Source organism: Misgurnus anguillicaudatus, chromosome 1 (genome assembly GCF_027580225.2).
Source record: "Misgurnus anguillicaudatus chromosome 1, ASM2758022v2, whole genome shotgun sequence".
Classification (NCBI taxonomy): Eukaryota; Metazoa; Chordata; class Actinopteri; order Cypriniformes; family Cobitidae; genus Misgurnus; species Misgurnus anguillicaudatus.
The window spans coordinates 32,135,428-32,150,983 of NC_073337.2; the positions used below are offsets into that span (position 1 = coordinate 32,135,428).

Sequence of the window (15,556 nt, forward strand, 5' to 3'; positions counted from 1 at the left end):
AATGTGAGTGGTTCTCAAACTTTTTCCGCGTGCGGCCCAGCTTGTGTACGGTGCATTCCTTTACGCCCCCCCCAAAGAAAATTTATGACAAAAACTGTTCTAAAATTTAACATTTTAATTAAACAAAACATATTAAGTTATACAAAGTAGGTTTGTTGGTTAGTAACCTTATTTTGTTTTAGGTTTAATTACACAGAATTCATGATAAATGAATGTATTTTATAAAATGTTATAAAACTGGGGCCCCCCTGGCACCATCTCGCGGCCCCCCTGGGGGCCCCGGACCCCAGTTTGAGAACCACTGGATTAAGGGACTCCCACACTATCTGTTCCCAAGCTGTCAGAGAGGCAGAAGCCTTTAAAAATATCCTAATACTGTAGGTAGAGATTTCTATACATTTGGTATCAATATGTTCTTCTGAGGTGGTGATATGAACTCTTTAGGTATAAATCGTTTCTGAGTACTGGTAACAGATGGGGATCATTGAGCTTTTAATCTGACAGTGCAGACTGTAAAACACACATACTGTACAGTAAGAATAAGATGTGTTCAGTATCAAGATCTCTCTGACGGTTAATGTTGAACAGTTGAAGCGCTGCAGTGTTTGTTCAGAAACACACCCGCTCACAAACATTACTGTCTCTTCATTATTACTGTAAATCATAAAGATCTCTGTGTTTATGGCCCTTCAAGGACAGACGCTGACATCACACACACACACACACTAACACATATACACACAGAGACACACACACACTAACACACACACACACTAACACTAACACATATACACACAGAGAGACACACAGCTGTGGGTGGATTTTGCCTGTATGGTGACTGAAGATCAAAGTTCATCTTAGTCCTGAAGTCTCAGCGACGGCCATTTTCCTTGTAGTGTTTCTCTCTCTGTTTTTATTTTATTGATGATTTATTTTCATCTAGACAGATTTCGGGGTCTTCACTGAAGATCATACGAGGTGTTTTTGTGTTTTTCTCTGTGTTGTAAGCGTATGATGATTTTTCCAGATGGACTCCACCTGAGCTGTTTAACTTCAGAGCCGTCGAGGTAAAATCTGTTTATTTATCTGTTATTAACCACAGGGATTTACTAAACTCTTGATGTTTGTATTCACTTCAATGAGATCATATACACACAGTAATATTAAATCTCTCTGATCATTTGTGTTGATGGTTTTGGTTTACGTGATGTGAGTTCAGGTGGATCAAGAGAAATGACTTCCGCCCCTAACAGAGTCAATGTCTCTAGACAATAAATGTTATTTCTTCCTTATCATACTTTAACTTTATAACATTGTTTTGGTAAATAATTACTGAATACTCTTTATGTGTGTCTTTTGTCTATGAATTACACATCAAGAAATGAAACCAGATAACTATTGCCACCATGCCAGAATTAGATTTGTTATTTTTGCAATGTTATTGTGATCATATATAATTGTTTCTTAGACTCTTTAAAAGAAACAACCAGAACATACAGGAAATGTGTATATATTCTTAAAATCTGTATAAAATTATAAGATGCACTTCCACTTGATCAATAAACTGCAGGATCTCTTAAACCTAAATTAAATTAAATCCTAATTTCTAATTTTAAAGAAATTAGTCTTTTAACTTCATTCTGCTCAAAAAAGCTCAAGATGTCACATGAAACACAGACGATGCCTAAAGAAGACATTTAGTCCTGAATTTTGTATTTTTTGTACATATTTCGTGTATGTTCTGTTTGTATCTTAATAAAATAAATTGAAAAATAAATATGGATGGACATTAAAACTTCCAAAACAACAAGTCACACGTAACCTTTTAAATGTCTTAAAAATATACACCAAAGCAATGTTTGTGGTAGGAATGATTGACTCTGTGCCGTTAAATTATTTGAAAATAATGCACACTTGCGGTTTAAAGACTTACCACCTTGGGTGTGCATTATTTTCAAATAATTCAACGGCCCAGAGTCAATTATTCCTTACATAATGCACACCGACTTTATGTCGTTCCCAAACCCAAATTATTCAACGGACCGTGCTTAATTATTCCTAACTTATTACACAGTACTTGAAAATGCTTGATTCAACAACTGCTGCATACTGTTTACATTATTCCTTACATATATACTCTTAAAGATGCTGGGTCAACCCAACGTTGGGTCAACTTTAAACATTTTCTGGGCTCGACCCTTTCTGACCCAAAGAGTGTATATACAGACAGTATTTATATCCAGTAATGTTTTAAACAGGCAGTCTCATGTCATTCACACATCTGAAGATCTTTGGCAACACTAAATGAATTTCAGGCGAGCTGAAGAGTCGATGGACGTTCTTGGTGAAAGTGAAGCTCTACAGCAGTTCTTTAATGGTAAGAAAACAACTCTGAATGTACATCATTTACTCCATACAACAGTCAAATATCTGCTTTAAACAGCTAACAGATCAACAGACACATGTGCTTAAACAACACTTCATCAATTACCTTTAAGCTGTTAAAACAGCGATGTTTACATCAGAAACATTTCATAATATTTCACTGTAGGCAAGTTAAGGTTTAATGTCGTTTTAATTTAAAATGGGATGAATTTAGTTTTTTAAAAAATGTTCCCTCATCAATCAAATATCTTAAACCTCCACATTAAATCTAAAAATAATTAGATATGATCTTTATATAATCAACTGTTATAGCTGACAGAAAGAAGAAGTCTGGCTACATAAAATACATCCTAAACAAACCAGCAGTCAATACATATGTAATATTTATTGTCATACAAACAACATCACAATAGATGAGAATGAACGAAATGTGACACAATATGCAGATTAAGTTTTACGCTGTTTGGTCTTTATGGTTTTTCTAAAGGTTATGATCACTGGACTCACACTTTAATCTGTACACAGACACAATTTACCATCTTTAGTTCAAGGTCATGGAGCCATAAAAATGAAAATAGATCAATGCACATGAACATGTATATAATGCATATACAATATAGGTCAAAAGTGTAGAGTCACTCACATTTACAATAACAGTAAACTCATTAAAACTGTGTAATTACCTTTTAAATATGACCGCACATTCATAATGGCATCGCTTCTCACACGGCTTCTCACTATTTATACTTACATGATTAGATGAAAAATGATTGATTTAACCATATTTAAACATAACACATTGATCTTTATGGTGCTATAAGTATGTGTCGTATCAATCAAATTATTTTTTTCTCACACGTGTATTGTTTCAGTTGAGATGTATTAATCCATGACTGCATTAGTAATGATGTCTGCTGTTAACACACATTATCATTGAAGAAAAGATGAACATGAAGAGATAAAGAGAAGAGTTCAGTCAGTCACAGTTCTTGTGTTTCTGTCGCTCTCCTCTCTTATATTTAAAGTCAATTTTGGGTTTTGATGTCTTTTTGTTGTCTGTCCAACATTGTTGATGTTTGTGTCCTACATCTTAATGTTAAATTGCTGACTGGCACCAGCTGGGATTCAGAAATATAAAAGCAAATGTTTGAGTTATTTATGTGTTTATAAGTGTTGTTTTCACCATCATTAAGAAGTGTTTGTGTTATTGTTTATCAGGGCAGGATGTTAGTGGTGTACTGGACAGCGCTGTAGTGGACACCAGTATACTGGAGCAATACTTGACCAATGAAACAGACCACACTTTGTAAGTTCATTTCACTAGTTTCTCAACACATTTAAGTGCACGATTTAATCAAAAGTTGTTTGTCATACATAAAGTAGTTTGGGACAAAATAGTTGATTTAAATGTCAGGTTTATTGTACTTTCAATGTTTCTTTGCTAGCATGTTACCTGAATCACCGCCAGACTCCGGCTCAGAGCTCAGTTCTCCTCCACAACTATCAGGTGAAATCTCTCATCATAATATTTCTCTTTAGTGACTGATGTGGTCATTACGTCGTTTCTTCTGTCAGCAGGTTCAGGATGGCCCGTCGTCCACAGTCAGGACTCATATAGTCGGACACAAGTCTCTTACACTACAGCGAGTCTCTTTACAGACAGAAGACAGGAGCGATACGTCACTTCAGGACCTCCACAGACCCACAGGAGTCACATCAAAGCCGGCTCTCCTGCTTCAGTTCACATCTCATGTGATTCCCGTCTAGTTCCTCAATATCTGAACACAGTCGAGCGTTACACACACACAGACGTGTCCAGTAATTCACCCATCAATGATGTTCAACAGCATCAAAGCACACAGATGAGTTTTCAGAGAGGTAACGCTGCTGCTGCTGTTCCTTCTCAGTGTTTCTCTCATACTTTACATCCAGACTCTCTGTACCCATCAACAAAACAAGACCAATGTCAAGGGTAAGACCACATCTTTCCTCTACTTATACATTCTGTATGGTCTTCTGCTGTATGAAGTATTCGGCTGTCCATTCTGAGTTTGTCCATTTTGATACAATGACATTTAAATGATGTAATAAACCCTCGAAACATACGACATGAAAGTGCTCGTGGCTCAGATTTGGCTTGTGGGTTGTAGTTTATCTCTCTGCTGTAAGATCACTTTAAATAAAAACATTTGCCAAATGCATCAATAGAAATGAAAGATAAATTGCAGTTTATTGAGTATATTAACTTGCTCAAACAGAAATATCTTACATGAAAGTAAGAAGAGAAGGCGATCAGAATCTCTTGATGGGAACACAGAGCACTGCAGATGGGGCGACACAGTTTTTGTCAATCCATCATCCTGTAAGTATTTATCGTTTATGTGTGTTTTCATCTATGATTTACTGAACATTAAGAAGTCTTGATGTCTTTGTGGTATAATATATTAGTGTTAGTTTCTCTTTGCATTAACAACACAAAGCTCATGGGTTTGATTTCAAAGAAGACACAAAATAATCAAATGATTTACTCTGAATGAACTGTAAGTCACTTTAAATAAAAGAGTAATAAAAGTGAATTTAAATGATTGTTGTATCAGACTGCAACATAACAAAATTAAAACAAGTAAAGTGGTCTGAATACTCTCTGAATGTATTGTACTGCAGTTCTGATATACAGCAAAAAGTATTGAATACAAAATCTGCATTTTCATTGTGGTCACAGTATATAAGATTTTCACCCCATTTTTTTGTGAAAAGTTAAATTTTTGTGAACGTTTTCAAAAAGATGAACTTTAAAAATTTATTATTATTATTAGCTTTTTTCTTTACCCAGACAGATGCCTATAATTCTGATCATAACTGGGTGATTCTCACAAAAACTTGGTTTTAAAAATGTCAAGCATGAAAATGTAAAAATTGCTGAAATTTACTTTTTTTCCCACCAGACATTGAAAAACAAAGTCTGGAGTAAATGGGAACATTAATTTAAAAACTTTTACTTATCATTTAACACTTTTTGTAACATAATTTAAAAAATTAGTCCTAAAAAATCTCATTACCGCAACAGTCAGAAAACATCAACACTGACATATTTTCAAAATGACATGACAAACCTGAAAGAACATAATTTGGAGATTCTGCACATGCATTTAAAATCAAAGTATTATGCTTCTATTAATTAAATTAACATTTAATAAGCATCTGTTGCGGTAATGATAATCAAAATGTCGTGTAAGCATTCTGACAAGACAATATTTCAAATTAACTGTAAAAAAATGATCTTACCTGGTAGCCATCTTGAAGTAACTGGTCCATGTGCTTGGTCATTCAAAATCAAACTTTATTAAAATTCTGTATGTGTGCTTAAACTGTTCTCAAAAAGTGTTACGGAGGATGAGAACATCAGGCATGGACACATCATTTTCCTAATTTTTCTTCATTATTATTATACATGAATATTCAGTAAATATTTTTTCTGTCATCTAAAGTAGTCTAGCAAAACATCCATTTATTTTTTTTCTTAATATTTTTGTGTTAATTTGATTAAAATACAACATAACGCATGTTGAAACACAGCCAGACACATTGCGGTAATGAGAATTTCACCAGAAAATGAGATAAAATTTCCAATTATAAATTCTTATGTTGAAATCACACATTGTGCAAGGTAGAACACAGTATTGTGTTAATTCTGATGCTTTTTAATGTTACTATATTACACATTTTAAAGCTAAAATCATTAGTGCTGTTTCAATGGTTTCGTGAGAATCACCCAACTATAATATAATTTAAGCCATTGCTTTATCTGAAAAGGTTAACAGTGACATCTGAGAGTTTACATATCAGTCATAGAAAACTTAAAGAATCAGTATCAGTATCAGTAGATGATGATGACAAGAAATGAGTACAGATGTTGACCTTGTGTGAAGATTTACAAAAACAGTTACTCAGATAAATATTATGAGCTGATGAGAAATGTCTGTGTTGTTTCTGTATCATGTTCAGGTGTGGATAGAGGATCATGTGAAGGATTATCTTATGACAGTGATGCTCCCGGTGGACATCAGTTGTTGTCGTGGGACAGATATCAGCCCGATCAGTGGTCCACGCTTTACAACAGCAGATTTGAAACACTGTGAGGAGCTGCTGAGACTTTCTGATATAATACTGAATATATATCAAATATTATTGTTTTATAAATATACAGCTAACTATAAACTTAAACAGTACAGCTTCTTACAGTTTACTCTAATGTGCTTCACAGAGACATGGTTACAATTACAACACTTAAATATTTAATGTCTGCCATATGTTGTGTAGATCACCTCCAGGTTATCATGTAGATGCAGATAAAGGCTTCAGCTACTCCACGCCTGATGAAACGTTTGTTTGCCAGAAGAAGAATCACTTTCAGGTGACGGTTCATATAGGGATGGTCGGCGATCCCAAATATGTTAAAACACCGTCCGGTCCTTTGCCCGTGGAGAGCTTTCATGTAAAAGTGTTCGGGGTCAAGCTAGTGACATCACACATGTGTTATATATCATCCTGAGTAAGACAATCTGATGTACATTTGAATGCAGAATTGATGTTTTGTCCCTTTTTATTTTAGCTAGAAGCACAAAGTCACATCATCACTATTGAGCAATCTCAGTCAGACCGCAGCAAGAAACCTTTCCTGCCCGTCAAGTGAGTTTCACAAGACTTGCTGAGAGCTTTCTGTGCTTCTTTATGAACAGTCAACTGCTTTTTCTGTTTAATGCATTTATTTAACCAAACCATGTGCAAGATCCCAGCATCTTACCCACACAGAGATGTCATTATGAATACTGTTATAACATCTGTTATAATCTCTGTGTTTAAATCTTATGATGTGTGAAGGGATTTCAAATCTCCACCATCAGTCATAACTAAAGCATGAATCATTTATGTGAATGTTACCTGAAACTAACATTGTACCATTCAGTTTATCATTTTACCCCTTTAAGCATGTAAGAATTTTTTTTTTAAATGTCCTCCTGGTTTAATTTAGCATTGGTTTGGTTTGTTTTAGAGTACAATTACCCGGAGACAAAATCACTAAAGTAACGTTAGGCCGACTGCATTTCAGTGAGACCACGGCCAATAACATGAGGAAAAAAGGCAAACCCAATCCTGACCAAAGGTTTGTGTCTTCTTCTGTTTTCTTCTGTTCATGTAATACTGAAAGTGTCCTCAAACAAACAACATGTCATCTGACCAATAACAAACATAATGTGATGTATAAACAACCCAAGTTAACCTAGACCAAGTAAAGTTAAGCTTTCATGACTCTTTTACTAAAATAATATATCAGAGACCTTCTCAGGTTTGTAATGTAGATTCATAGATCATAAAATCATTAAAGGGACATATTTACTAAAGAGGGTAAATTAGTTAAAAGTAGTCAAGCGTATTATTTTTATAATGACCAAAGCAATCTACCAACTGCAACACAAATGAGTATAGTCACAAATAAGACATGCTTTTTAGATAAAGGTACATTAGTAGTAAATGAATGAGCACAAATCTCTCCTCTAATAATTTTCCATCTGTAAGTGAAACTCCTACAAAAACATACAGTAATAAGATCAGTCACACAAATAACTGTGTCATGAATACTTTATTTACAGATAACTCTTTACTTTATTTTACAGTCATCTTATGATGGACATTATACTGGCAAATAGCAGTTGTGAATGTTTTTGTGTTTGACAGATATTTCATGATGGTGGTTGCTCTGTACGCCACAGTGAAAGAAGAGAAAAGTTTCCTGCTGGTTGCCAGTGTTTCAGAAAGACTCATTGTCAGGGTAAGAGTCATGTGACTTGACTACTGAAATCATCAAAAGATGAAATATTTAACTCTTGAAATGTGATTTTATTGGGGTACAGAATGTCCATAAACGTTGTCTTAGTAGAATAGATCTGCTACACTGCTGCTGACGTGAGTTAAGGCTTTTGCCGAGACGAGCACATTATTACAGGGAACGGGATACTTAAAGGAAAGCAGATCTAGGCAGGTGGTCCTGGGGAAGGAGGGGGGTTAAGAAAAATATCTCATGGTGTGCTACACTGACATGAACTAGTACAGGTTGCAAAATAAATGGGTAAATATGTAAATTTGAGAGCAAAGATTTGCCAGCTTTATAAAAACACAAAAGTTTCATGACTGAATTGTAGACTCATGTAGTCTCTTTATTAATGTCATATTAACACTCATTTACACAATCATATCTGTCTGTCATCAATAACATTTATAGGTTTAATCTAATATTTTTTTAACAATAAAGATGGGATTTTAGTAAGAACACGATGGGGTGGTTTCCTGGACAAATCTTATCATATTCCCAGATTAAAAAGCATGTTTGATTAATTTTATTTAATTTAATCACCTTGTAATGATGTATATTAATCAGTGTCATTGTTTTGTCTCAAGATGTACACCTGTATTTTTTGTTAGGTTTGTTTGTAAAAACTACTTAAATAACAAAGTTATTTTAGAAGTATTTAGAAAATCGCCCATTTAAATGAAAACATCTGCTATATGTAATGTTTACATTTGTAAAAACAAACATCAAAAATTGAGTGAAATTATGTGAATGACAGTACTGTACTGTAGTCTATGTTGACTGGGATTGAAGTTTAATTTCTCTATTTCAAGGCGTCCAATCCCGGACAGTTTGATAACGATGCTGATGCTCTTTGGCAAAGAGGACAAACTCCAGAGGCCGTCGTCTTTCACGGAAAGATTGGCATCAACACGGACAATCCCGATGAATCCTTAGTGGTTTGTGGGAATGCTAAGATAATGGGCAACATAATGCACCCTTCAGACAGAAGAGCCAAACAAAACATTCAGGAAGTGAGTTTAGTGCTTCAGGTTAACACGTTTGAATGAACATGAATGCCTTTCTATAGTTTCCTCACTACATGATCAGTGCATTATTAATGAAGAGCGATAAAACAACATGACAAAACCAACCAATCCAATCATGTGTTGTTTATTTGTCTATAATGTTTTAGGTGGACTCAACAGAGCAGCTGAAGAGAATAGCACAGATGAGGATCGTCGAGTACGATTATAAACCTGAATTTGCCTCACACATGGGAATCGACCATATTCATGAAACGGGTATGAACATTTATAATGACAAAACGTTACATCAACAGATCAAATCACATTCAGAAGAAGATGACAGAGATCTGTTTGTTCAGGTATCATCGCACAGGAGGTGAAAGAGCTTCTGCCGTCTGCGGTCAGAGAGATGGGTGACGTCACGTGTGTTGATGGAGAGACTATCGATAACTTTCTCATGGTGGACAAAGTCAGTGTGTGTTAAACAACGGCTGGTTTTATTATTATTTAACACTGAGTTAACGTCATTAAACGTGCTGTTGATTTATAGGAGCAGATCTTCATGGAGAATGTGGGTGCTGTGAAGCAGTTGTGTAAACTCACAGATAATCTGGAGACTCGAATTCAAGAGCTTGAAGTCTGGAACACTCGCTTGGCCAAACTGAAGACGCTGGGCAGCCTGCGATCCAATAACACCTCCAACCCTAAACGCTATGAATCAGGGTCTGTTTAAACAAACAAATACTTAGATGCCTAAAGTTTCCCTGTTGTGTGTTTTTACCATCTAGGCTTCAGAAAATCTTTTTGTACCTGAAACTTATAATCATGTTAAATATACATTTATACTCAAACTCCACATTTGCGCGACAGGAAAATCAACAAAAACAACAACACACTTCCGACACTTCCACCACCGAAGACTTCATCCAGCAAAGTAAAAAACATCACCGTCATAAACTTTCATCTTCAATTAATTATTTATATCAGATGTGACAACGACAGGTTTCTTTCTTAGGGCTTCTTTTGTGGAAAATATCACGACTGTCTTCAACATCGAGTATTTCAAGCCAGTATCATCATGCTTGTGGCGACCATGGCTCTTAGGTGAAAACTGATTCATTTCTCAATGTTCATACATCAAACATTGTTATTATTTCACCGGGTAAAGTCATAAAAGTACAAATCTAATTGATGCTTTATTTATGTTCACAGTGTCATTTCTATAACGGCTCTCTATTTTTTGACGTTAGATGAAGACATGGGCAACAACAGGTGAGCATCTGCAGTATTATGGATCAGACATTTATAGTCAAAAGATCAAATATAAATTCTCAGAGAATGCATTCATTACACTGATCTATATAAATGAATGTATTGTTCATATAACACTTAATGTAACAGTGAGAAGTAAAGCCATCGCAGAGTTCTCAGTAATCCCAACCAGCATTGACTTACATTCAAAATCATGATCTAAATTCACCCGCTTTACAGCGTATCAGGCACACAATATTAATGTTTAGGATATGTGTACGTAAATTAATTGTTACTTCTGATGTTATTTGCATTGTTTATGTTTTAATCGGGCAGGATAAGAGATTTATAGAAAAGGTTCAAGGGAGTGTCTGTTGTAAAGACACAGATGTGTAAATAAAGTTTTATGACATTAAGGCGTTATTTCTCTGAATAAGTTGTAAAGTAAAGAAAACTTTTATTCTATTGCTTTTATAAGCACAGTTGCATCAAAATTGGGTGTTGCTTTTATATTCCTGAGTCAAATGTGTCTTTAACCACGGTTTAAACATTATTATGTTAACTGTTTCAAAATACATGCCATCATTAACGCATTTTACTGTACAAACAATACAGTATAACATAATTACAAAACCAGCAAATGATTGCATCGGTACTTAAAGCATGATTATTTATTTATTCATAATGAGCACGTTCTTCATTAATAATAAATATGCTGCGGTCTGTCTGATCTGATACTATGACGGCTCTTAAAAATATTTATTTCATTTTAATTTTCATATGTGAATTTATTAAGAAGAAACAACGTTAAGGATCTGACAATTCTGCAAGCTGCACATAGAAACTCTGAAAACTAATTTGGAAACATTTTTAGCATGAAATCTGAGATATCTGTATGGTTAAAAGGTTAGGGTAAAAACTTTTTAAGATAAGATTGAGATGAAATTGTTCATGATTATGTGATCATCATCACAGACCAATCAAGTCTCTCTTTCTTTTACATCCGGCTAAAACAGCTATCAAAGTTTCATCTATGTATGTTTCATGTACACTTCTAAACCAGACAACTGTGAGCGACTGACAACACAAAGAAATTAAACTGCTCTAAAATCCACATAACTGCATAAAATCCACATGAATAGATTCAGCTGTTATATTTAAAAACAAAACACAAACATCACAAAAAGAAGTTAAGTCTTCTCGTAGTTTAATAGATAAATCCTTAAATTGTTAACTGCACTTTAAAGGTCATGGGTTTGAATCTCACATACCGATGAAATATACAGCACTGTTGTTATGGACGAAACTGTCGGCCAGACTGTCAGAAAGTAGCTGTCACCGGGACCGAACCCTTTAAAAAGCTCCTAATATTCACTCTTAAATGTGTAGCGCCCCACTGCCAGCTTCTGTATCTTTCTTCTGAGAGTTCATTCATGTGAATCTTTACTGAAGAAATGTCTTATTGGTTGCTGCATTGAGTTTTTTGTTAATGGATTTGACGTCTGCTTTCTTCATCATGAACAGTCTTAACACCAGCGATGTTGTGCCACCTTCAGTCACGACAGATACACTAACTACAGGTATGTTAACTTTAACTTCTTCACCTTTACTGTGAATGAAACCATGTTTGTGTTTATGATTCAGATCATCTGTGTTTATATGTTTGCAGTGTTCTTCACTTCTCCTCCTCCTCCTCATTATCCTCCAGACATTGATTTCTCAAATGTCTTTTATTCTGATGAAATCTACTGCTGTCCTTCAAATCTACTTCATAATCACAACGATACAGACGGCCCTTCAGACGCTCCATCACCCAGAAAAACACTAAAAGGTTTTGAGATACTCATACATGTCATCTGATAATATAAAGACATTTCTTGTGTCGTCTTCTTCAAAAGTCTTTTTTATTTGATTTTCTTTCAGAGGAGTGGATAGAGAAACTACCAGATATACTGAAAAACTCCACCGACTGTAAGTTAACCCATTAACCACCAAATCCAGGATAAACGTTTTTGTAAAACAATATTTATTGTGTTTGTTTAGAAAACGTAGTTTTTAAAGAAAGACAAACATTCATCATGGAAGGATAAAGTTTTGTGAATATTTCATCTGTGTGATTTATGTGCATCAGACTTTGTTTTGATCCTCTCGTGTATAAATGTTTTATCTCGGTTTCAGTTTGTACTTTGAACGCTGTATGACAGTCTTTGTCTTTCTAAATCATTTCCATTATTCCTCTTTTATAAATCTTTCACTACATGAGTAATAAATCTAATCCAGTGTTGTAGTTATATATTAAACCTATTAAAGCTACGCTTACAAATCTAACACAATCTCACTCTTACTTTAGATTACCATAACAGATTTAATACAATCAATCAATCAATCAATCAATCTTTATTTATAAAGCAAAACCGTCGAGGCTGACCAAAGTGCTGTACAGCAATGAAAAAAACACACCATTCAATATCTGTAAAAACAAATCATAAAAACATAAAACAAACATAATAAACATAAAACAACATGCTAGGCAGACAACACCTCTTTAAAAAATCAGGAAAAGAAATATGTTTTCAATGATGACTTATGGGAGTGGTTAGTCTGATATAAAGTTAGTACTGAAAGCTCTTACATAGTTTGAGTCTCACAACTGCAAAAACCTCATTTTTTAATTTGAGATTGCGGTACAAGAAGTAAGAACTGATCACATGATCTTAAGTTTCTTAACGGGGAATGACGAGTGAGTAAACTGGTCAAGTACTCAGTCATACTGACTCATTTAATGCACGACAATAAGTACTTAAATCTAACTCATCACTTGAATGTTATATTACAGAATGAATGCAATGGTCGACTCGTCTGTTATTTTAGTGATAAGACTTCCTGTATCTTTCCACAGTGACCTGAGTGTTTTAACCCACAGAGTGCTATGCTATTAAATAACTGTGGATGACCTTTGACCTGCGGCATTAATCTTTATATTGATATATTTGACAGGGAAAAACACAAGCATACGCTGTATCCTCATCACACAAAACCTGCAGGTGATTGATCAACAGTACTGTGGCACAAAGAATTGTGGGTAAGTTTCACACCTCAAGCTTCTTTAACATGAAGTTAAACTGATTTTGTCATTGAATGATGATGATGCCCTATTTGTGTTTGTAGGAAGGGAACGTACAGTTACGACATCCCGCTCAGTAAACACATCCCACCTAACATGCCAATCACCCTTGAAATGACGTGAGTTTACCACAGACACTATTATCAGTCGTACAGGAGCATCAGCGCAGCGTTCTTATAGCTCAGAGTCGAGAATTACATTAACAACAGCAAAGATCACGCTTTCAGTCCCCAAAGTCACTTCAGGGTTTTTCTACAATTTAGTTTCTAGCAGAAATGTCTGAAAACATGTTAGCATGTCACATCTACTGTAGATCTACAGTTCTCTTCTTGCAGTTATAATCTCCAGACACGAGGGGGCGCTGCAGCTGTTATATTGAGTCACAGTACTGGGGTTTTATAATTAATAATAATAACAGTTTATGAATATTGTTTTAATACCACATCGAGCAGGCAGTACATAGAAAGAATGAATTGAAATGTCAGTAATGTAGATGATGTGTTATTAACGGGTTAAAGATGTAAATAGATGTTTGTTGTGTTTAAGCAGTACAGATGAGTTGCTGGTGGTTTATTTGTGTTCATATGATGAAAGAGAGCAATGCTTTACTGTACTCGACCTCAGCGGCCCGAAGTCAAGCACCGCTCTCAACACACAGGTACTTTAACATGCTTTTAAAAAACAACATTTATTTTTACTTTCACCCCAGAAGTGAAGTCTGTGTCGTTCTGAACATTCATACAGACGGATAGTTCTTATCCTTAAACTGAAGTGATCAATCTCATCAGTATAGTGTTTGTTTTAGCTGTCTGTCCACATTAAACTGGAATACATGATGTTGTACACTTATTTATTTATTTATAAATCATGAGGTGAAATGCATTTATTCAGAGTCTGTTGTTTTTATTTTAGGGTTATGTACATAAATGGACGGTGGCCGCAGCCAATCACTATCGCTCTTCTTATCACTTCCGGGTTGCTGTAGCTGTAAGTTTCTGTTCAGTCCTGTAGATTTGTGTTTTAAACATTAAATATAGCGAGTGCACAAACACTCAAAGCTTTATAAATGTGTCTAACAGAATATTGTGTTTCTTTCACGCAGGGTTTGGCCGATTGTAGCACCGATCCAAACTACGCTGAGTTTTTATTCACTGACTATAATCTGCAGTTTTACCGACGCTGTGACTGATCGACAACACAACATAACACAACACAACACAACACAACACAACACTGCTGTGAAGTTGTGTATTGTTGCCAATATATAACAGAGACTTATTCAGACTGCTTTGCTTTCTTAGACTGAACTCATTTTAAATGTAAACCTTCTGCAAAGATGTCGTGTTGTTTTGACATCTGAAGATTATTTTTCGAGAACTGTTTAATAATGCAAGATGGTTTATACAATATTATTATTTTTGTAGTTGCAGATGAATGTCAGTTTTGGTTATAAATGTTTACATGAAGGGAGAACCTCAGAAACCCCTCACATGTCCTTTAACTCAAAGTATCAAACAATAAAATAAAGAAGTAGAAAACAAGCCGTTAACAAATCTAAATGAAGATTACAGAAGTTTATCTGAAAGGGTTATAAGATTAAGATTTTATTATTTGTATAACTTTGTTGTTTGAGTGGAAATGTACAAACGCTCAGCTATATCATATTGTTACCATTACTTACTCAGCAATACAATAAAGCAAAAAAGTTTATGATGTCTTGTGCATCAGCTGCTATACTGCATGTCAATCATAAATAATTCAAATCATTTCTTAGAAAGTCTTAGTTTTTACACTTCTTAAAGGGACACTCCACTTTTTTTCCAGCTCCTGTCGAGTTAAACATTTGATTTGTACCGTTTTGGAATCCATTCAGCTGATCTTGGGTCTGGCGCTAACACCTTTAGCATAGCTTAGCATAAT

General features: G+C 34.9%; 1 protein-coding gene across 3 annotated transcripts; it reads left to right on the top strand.

Annotated features, from left to right (window-relative positions):
* The first annotated feature begins 827 nt into the window (after positions 1-827).
* On the top strand, positions 828-15,346 carry myrfl (myelin regulatory factor like). Of its 3 annotated transcripts, none has more exons than XM_073870001.1 (26): positions 828-1,067; positions 2,259-2,377; positions 3,604-3,691; positions 3,831-3,892; positions 3,961-4,357; positions 4,644-4,747; positions 6,391-6,520; positions 6,706-6,899; positions 6,996-7,074; positions 7,439-7,549; positions 8,122-8,215; positions 9,067-9,267; positions 9,429-9,537; positions 9,621-9,730; positions 9,812-9,984; positions 10,132-10,195; positions 10,277-10,365; positions 10,474-10,533; positions 12,037-12,092; positions 12,182-12,337; positions 12,436-12,483; positions 13,510-13,594; positions 13,681-13,755; positions 14,186-14,294; positions 14,549-14,623; positions 14,739-15,346. In XM_073870001.1, the coding sequence occupies exons 2-26, from the start codon at positions 2,305-2,307 to the stop codon at positions 14,823-14,825; spliced, it is 2,829 nt and encodes a 942-aa protein (XP_073726102.1). In that variant the 5' UTR covers positions 828-1,067; positions 2,259-2,304; the 3' UTR covers positions 14,826-15,346. The 3 variants fall into 3 exon arrangements, with proteins under 3 accessions (XP_073726102.1, XP_073726094.1, XP_073726095.1); XM_073869993.1 differs by having other exon boundaries at positions 829-1,067; positions 12,182-12,343; XM_073869994.1 differs by having other exon boundaries at positions 829-1,067; positions 3,964-4,357; positions 12,182-12,343.
* The last annotated feature ends 210 nt before the right edge of the window (positions 15,347-15,556 follow it).